General features: G+C 47.1%; 1 protein-coding gene across 1 annotated transcript; it reads right to left on the bottom strand.

The window, feature by feature from the left end:
* Nucleotides 1-954: 954 nt before the first annotated feature.
* Nucleotides 955-2,330, bottom strand: LOC133888748 (uncharacterized). The gene is made up of 2 exons (XM_062329094.1): nt 1,950-2,330; nt 955-1,841 (listed from the first exon to the last, which is right to left on the bottom strand). The coding sequence occupies exons 1-2, from the start codon at nt 2,003-2,005 to the stop codon at nt 1,139-1,141; spliced, it is 759 nt and encodes a 252-aa protein (XP_062185078.1). The 5' UTR covers nt 2,006-2,330; the 3' UTR covers nt 955-1,138.
* Between the last annotated feature and the right edge of the window lie 5,052 nt (nt 2,331-7,382).

Below are 7,382 nucleotides of genomic sequence, written 5' to 3'. Positions count from 1 at the left end.
AAAGCTTGCGGGCCCATGCCGGCGCAGCGATGCATGCCACAGTTTTGCTACCCAGAGCAAGCTTCTTTTGCTTTTCCAGCCCGAAAGAAGGGGGCATCAATCATGAACGCCCTAGTTGTACTCGTAACCTTTAGATTATTAGGCGAGAGGATTATGTTATTTGCAGATAGTCCTTGCTCTTCCGCAGGGCTGCCGTCTAAACGTCCATATTTTAGGCGTCGTCTGCGACATACTTGTGTATACGATACAAGTTGTCTCCGGCAGCGTGACGTGCCGATTGAGACGGCTGGACGGTTATACAAGAACGGGAGGGAACATGGCACCGTAGAAAGCGTGGTCTCTATGTGCACTGCTCAGTCCTCAGCTTACACTGTTCTCCCCAGATTCTAGGCAGTTGCGTTTCGAAATGGTGTTTGCGTCGCTGTGCGCATGAGGTGCGTTTTGCGTGGATTGGACGAGCATTCGCTGGCATTTGCCGACAGGATAGATACCATGTAGGAGTAGTAGTACGCCGTGTACGCGTGCCATCGTTCCTACAAACAACGCCGCGGTGCCAATCAAGCAAGGATCAACTACTGCTGCGTTCTTGTGTGGGCGTACACGTTTGATTTCGACCGTTGATTCTTAACTGTGCTGCGCGTACACGTACGTCGTACTCTACCTGCGGTCCCCAACGATCGCTCGGGTCACACCGATCGCGTCGCGCATTTACCACGAGCCGAGGCAGTGGGCTTCCCTCACCGGTACGCGGACCCGCCCGCCCGGGCGGTGGTCCCGACTCCCGCTCATTTACTCCGCCGATCGTTCGGTGCCGCACTTCGCTTCGTGTCCAACGCGAAACGGCGCCTTTCCCTCCTTGGGCGATCGCGTCGGCGGAAGGATCGAGCCGAAATGGGATGATCGAAGCGAACAGAGGAAGAGGTTAAGGTGGCGAGCGAAACAGAAGAGGACGCGGCGGCCGCAGTCACAGGCGCACAGTCGCCGCGGCGTCAGCATCTGACGCAGCTTGGCAGAGCATACGTCCAAATTCTCCCTCTCCTTGCATGACAGCAACAGCAGCAGAAGAAACGACAGGAAAAACAGAGGCAGTGAGTGAGCGAGCGAGCGATCGAAAGCACACAAGAAAGCTTCGCTCTTGCTACGCCGCTGCTACCACGGGCTTGTCCGTTTCCATTCGTGAAGCTTCCGCCTCCGCTTCCTCCTCGGCCTCTGACTCCGACTCCGCCAGCGACATCCGGCGGAGCGGGCTGGGGCCCAGGCGCCGGCGCTTGGCGGCCGCCGCGTGGCGCCGGCTGATCACCTCCATCTCGTTGCGCCGCCGCGTCGCCCCCTCGTCCACCACGAACCGCCGCATCAGGATGTCGTCCGTCAGCGACTTGCCCCGGAACACCCGGCGCGCGCCCTCGTCGGCCCTGCCCGCGGGCGGCCTCCCCCTGCTGGTCTGCTCGGCCACCGACGGCGGCGGGACCACCAGCGGTCTGGCGACGGCGCCGCACCCCGACGCGGACGCCGACGACGCGCGCGGGTAGCTGTAGCTCCGGCGCGGCGCCGCGTCGGCCTGGAAGCAGTAGAGGGACTCGCTGTTGTAGGAGGAGATGGGCGCGCACAGGCACACCCTGGTGAACGACGCTGCCACGTTCAGCGACGACGACTTGCGCAGCTTACCAGGCGGCGCCGTCGCCTTACCCGAAGCCGTCACACCGGATGCCTTTGCGGCCTTCGTCGTCGCCGTCGTCGGCGCCGCAGCCGGCTGTTTCCAGATGAGGAGAAGCACCTCCACCGCGCGCTGGTACCACGGGGACTTCTTGGACGACAGGCCTGATCTCGCGCCGCCATCTTCTCTGCATGCAACGGCCGGACAGAGCACAGGAAGTATCACGTCAGCCGACACGAAATACTCACGAACAATGTGGGCATGGCATCTCGAGGCATGCATGACATGAATGTACCTTGGTTTCTGCGTGTTCTTTGCCATTTTTTGCATCAACAGGGAGTGGAGAAACATCTGGGCTAGCGCGGACGAGTGGAATGGAGCGACAGGGGTCAAGAGAGAAGAAAAGAGGAGTGGAACTGAGGTCACATCAAGCTGTTACTACATTCCTCCTATGGCTATGGGGAAGTGAGAGCTGAGGTTCCATGGCGTGGAGGCATTGGGAGTTAGTTAAAGGAGGGAGTCCGGACTCCAGAGCCTGGATGGGAGGGCAGTTTGGTCATGTTGCTGCTGGTCTGCAGGATGTCAAAGCTCACTGGAGGGAATAAGGCTGCGTGCATGACCCAACAAGGAAGGCTTTTTTTGGGACCCTTCCAAAACTTAACCATGGAAGCATGAAAGACCACCAAGTGCTGGCTCCTGGTACCGCATCTTGCAGCGTGTTTAGAAGTCTAAAACTTTTAATGTCTAGAGGAATTCTTTCGTATGATTTGGTTGTGTAACATGCCAGTAAAAGATGTATGAGCAAAGACACAGTTGCACTCTAATTCAATCAACACTGCAATGAATGGGTTATTGACTCAGATACATCCCTTCTAATATAACATGCTGTCGTTCTTGTTCTGCCAAGAATTGTCAGGGTTATATACTAGCGTGTGTTGTCCAATATCATCCATGATTTCAGGGCAGGCTAATCAAAATTCCGGATTTCCAGCGTTACATCTCAACCGAAAACGATATCCATCGTTAGCTTTCACAAGGTTGCTTACTGCTTTTCGCTGCCCTTTGATGCATGTTACTAGCAAGCACATGTGCGCCTTTTTCTTTAGCCATGATTCCTCTCAAGCGACGCAGCTAAATTTAAATCCCAATGGCAAAAGCAACGCGATGCTTTTCCATGGATCGTATGATATGAGCCACCAACGGGCACTAAAGTACAGGGCTACCGGTCTACTGATATTATGGAGGTCGTTAGGCTACTCCTAATATTTTATTTCTTTATGTAGTTTGACTAATATTTAATTAAATTATAAAAATGACTAGTATATAAAAATTATACAATTAGTTTTATAATTTAAAATGATTTCACATTATATAGGTTTTGTAGGTATAAATAATATATTTTGTGAGAAAATCATAGTCAAAATCAAACTTTGAAGACCGGATAGAAAAATACATATACTATTTCTGAACAGAAGGGTATCTTAGAGGAGATTGAGTAAAAAAATATTAAATAAGCTTATAATGCATGGTATCCATATATTATTTCTTTAGATCTTTCAATACAATTAATTGTTGCATGCAATATGATCAAAACTATTATTTTGGCCATGTAGCTAATTGTGTTGCTTTACAGAGAGATGATGGGTGAGTATGCTTGTGTCATAGAGGGCGCAGATAATCAAAGATGGGGGAAGAGAGGGTAAATGAAAGAAACTACAACATCCCAATGCGGTGTCTTTTTTTTAGATAAAAGAAGCTTTTATTAAACTCTGACAATTACATTAAGGTGATATGACCGTGCTGAGAACACTCCCGGTCTCTGCATAACTAAGATGCACACAACCAAAAAAGAAAAGGGAAACACAATAAAAGTTTCTCATAAATGGAGATAGGAAATACTAAGGCGCGTCGATCCTCCGACTAGACCGTCACCCATAAACCTGGGTAAAACACTCACTGACCACCTGATCCAAATGCTGACACGCCACTGGAACCATATCATGAGAATCCGGCTTCTATAATATAGCCTAGGTACAGAGCTAGTGAGTACACAAGTAAATAACCTAGAAAGGAGATATTTTTTTATCGAACACAATATCATTCCTGCATAACCATAGCGACCAGCAAGTAGCAGCCGCCTCCAACATGACTTTCATTTTCAAGTCCTTCCTAATACCTCTTAGCCAAATACCAAACATATATGATACACTATGAGGCTGGAAGAGTCATAAAGCTGCTTGTATGATGGACCACATGGTGCGGGTATGACAACATTCAAAGAACATATGTTTAATTGTCTTCTTTTTGTGACAAAAGCAACAGTTAGTTCTGCCTTGTCAATTGCGCTTAGACAGATTATCTCTTATCAGAACTACACCTCAATGTAAGTAATAAAGGAAGATCTTGACTTTGAGTGTCACCTTCAATTTCCAAAGATATTTGTTAACATTAGAAACATCACAATGTACTAAGGCAAGATAGTGAGACTTCATCGAGAACTGTCCATTTAGGGTTAAGTTCCAGCAGAACTTATCTTGCTCCAATGCTCCAATGTGATGTCGAATGTCTTGGATGGCTCAACCAACTAATTCCTTTCATAAGAAACAAGATCCATCTCTCTTCTTTTTAAATTGCTTATCACATCAATTTTTTACTTCCATAAACACCTAATTAATATTAAAAAACCAGCTATATTAAAGCATTGAGAGAGGCTTAAGGCTCGCAAGCCATATTATATTCTCCCGTGTATGTCAAATTGATCGGTCAGTTACGTAGTACCAGCACAGGCTCAGTATTGATTCTGCACTGTAGCCTGCATCTGCAAAAGATTTCCAGTCCTTGTTTGATACCCTCTAGCTTGCTTCCCATATATACAGGACATGGGGTCCATTTGTGTTAGTATTGAGATCAATTAACTCCATGGGTGTTTCTTCATGTTTTATTTGGATTATTTGCTTCATTTGGACCCTATGTTATAATCTAATTTGAGTTTGAATTTGAAAAATTATGGATTTGAAATATTGTTGAATTGTGTGCGGTACAAATATAATAGTTTGAATTATACGATGTGAAAATGGAGTTAAAATAGAGTTCATATGCACAAGGAAAGAGAAATAGAAGGAAATAAAATATTGAAGAGGATTATTGGTAGTCTACTGAAGCAGCTCCGCCAATAGTGCTGAAAATGTTATTAGGGCTCCCCAATAATAATTTATTGGGGACGACTGATTGGTAATCTCATGGAGATGCTCTAAGAGGGGAACAATGAGGGAATAGAAAAGACTCCCTCTATTTCAGTCATGGCGTACATACGTACATGCATACACACATGGCTCACAATGCAAAGAAACTGAAGAACTAATCAATCTCTAAAGTCTGAAGTCATGTTTAAGCTGTTGGAACTCAAGTCATGCCTCTGAGATGTGTCTAACTTTTCCTCTCATCTTAAGTAGAAGGCAACACAGATTGAAACCGCCGTCCATTGTACAACCCCCTCTCCCTTCCTAATCGAAAAGTCTATACTCTACTCGAGCATTTCTGACACCTCCATCACTTGATTTTTCTCTCTCCCCCTCTTCATCTTCTTCTCGGATTCTGACAAGATCCAACCATAACTTCTCCATCTCCGGCAAGATCCGACCTCCGCTCCATCTCCGACAAGCTCCGGAGAGGATGAGGAGTTAGGGTTTTGGGGTGAGGTTTTCATTGGAGACCAGCATGCTTAGAAGAGGAGGCTGGGGTGGCCTAGGCCAGCCTGACAATGGTGGTGGCCGCGGGGGCAGAGCAGTTAGGTGGAAGACCAATGGTTGAGCGGTGTCGGATTAGTGCAGTGGTGGAGGATCCGACGATGGGGGCAGGAGGGCGGAGCGGGGGCCAACACGGTGGAGAATCTCGTACGTGAGGTAGAAGAGATCGGGATAAGCAGGAGGTTGAAGAAAACCATACCCCGTTGAAAGACTGAAAAGTTCGAGTGAAGGGAGGGGCTAAAATGCTCGGGTGACGGGTACACGGGGCCTTCCTAATACAGTAGCATACTCCAGCTATTTATTTGTGTGCCAACCATCTTTCAACCGTACTGTTTTTTTTTCTCTCTCTAAAAGAAAAGTTTGGGACGACACAAGACACTCGTAAAGTGTCTATGAGATGTTTCGAATCAATCAGTAGCAGTTGAGAACATGTCAACTTGAGATACATGCATGCAAATGCAGTTCACACAAACATGCTTAAAATTTGTTATTCGCCAATGGACACCATGATGATGGCCGTGTTGGATTAGAGGTGTAAAAACGAGGGGAAAGGCTACAAGAGAGAAAGGCAAAGGAAAGGAGCCATGATCGCCGAGACCTTGATGCTTTAGGCCGCTCGCTGTAACAAAGATTCATCATGCATATGCGCTTTAGCTTTAGGCCCGGCTTGCGCTTTGTCACGCTAACTAAGCTCTAAACATGTCGCAAAAGCAGATGGCACACAGCGTGGAATGGGTGCCGACGCAATGCAGATGGACCACCATTAACCTCGATCGATCCGGTGGTATTCTTTGCACGCTGGACAGCTCTGCAGTTGGATTTGGCTGTTTAGTTTGATCCATCTCGTCCACTTTAAACGATCTTGTACGTACCACGGTTAGTTAAGACGTAATGATTTGTTTAGATCAACAGTGTACGTAGTAGTGTAGTACTGTACAATGACCCCAAGGAATTCGGATTTGCTTGGAGGCAGAAATGCTAGCTAGCTTCATGATCATTTTGGCTTTGGGATAAAACGGGACAAGAAAAGGGTGCCCTGTGATCCAACTTGCCTATATGACATCATCATCGCCACATGATCGCTCTACATCAGTAGGAAGTGAGCTACTGATGTCAGTAACCAGCCAGCTGCTGATTCCTCACATGAAAAATCGCAACCCTTCATATTCCATCTTCACAGCTAGGTGCAGAAGTAATGTGAATATCGGATGGAAAATAAAAGATAAAACTTGTTATCTCGAAAGGGAATAATAATGTTTCGATTTCCGACAAGAGTGGATTTTACTACTCTCCAAGCTCTTCCTCCCGTGTCCAGGAAACAAGGAGATCGCCACTATACGTCGGGTCCCCAATGCCAAACGGCCGAAGTGGCCCAGCGTCCTATTCTGTCATTCCAGTGCCCGAATCTGTGATCGTTCAGAGAGAAGCGACCACTTTAGCATGGCATCTGTTGTTCTGGACTGGTCAAAAGACTGGTCGGCCGCCTGACCTTGCCATACAAGCGAGGGGAATGAATGCTTTCCCCGGCCGGCGCATGGACATGGGCCTCATCCTGGGCGCTGGTCCTCGCATCGCATGCATGGAGGCAGCTGGGGGCAGCCTGATCGAACCTGTCGTAGGTCCAAGCAATCGAGTTCGCTACTAGTATGTCTCTAACCCGATCGCCATGCTCGCAGCGACAACCTCATAGGTGGACTAGTACGCCGCTTGGATGTGGACCGATTACGGGCAAAATACTGATCACAAGGGTGAATGGTTACATAAGCTATATTCAAATTTTAAAACAGTCTAACAAAATATTTAAGTTCAGAACAAATTGTTATCACGTAACTAAAAGTTATATTTAGAAAGATTCAACCGTTGGATTGATCTCAAATAGTTATTATAGAAACTAGACAATTATATAAAACTGTTTTTATAAGAATCAAGACAATTGGATCTCTAGATCTAGATATGAAATTTGCAAGGAAATTATGACAGAC

This window comes from Phragmites australis, chromosome 13, assembly GCF_958298935.1.
Source record: "Phragmites australis chromosome 13, lpPhrAust1.1, whole genome shotgun sequence".
NCBI classification, from domain to species: domain Eukaryota; kingdom Viridiplantae; phylum Streptophyta; class Magnoliopsida; order Poales; family Poaceae; genus Phragmites; species Phragmites australis.
Note: the sequence above shows the minus strand (reverse complement) of the source record. Positions and strands in the feature narration are given on the sequence as shown.

What these genes read in the sequence shown, in the direction of transcription:
- LOC133888748 (XM_062329094.1), bottom strand. Translation starts at nt 2,005, where the DNA reads ATGTTTCTCCACTCCCTGTTGATGCAAAAAATGGCAAAGAACACGCAG. An exon ending in AAGAACACGCAGAAACCAAG is followed by an intron (nt 1,842 to 1,949) that starts GTACATTCATGT and finishes CGTTGCATGCAG; the next exon opens with AGAAGATGGCGGCGCGAGAT.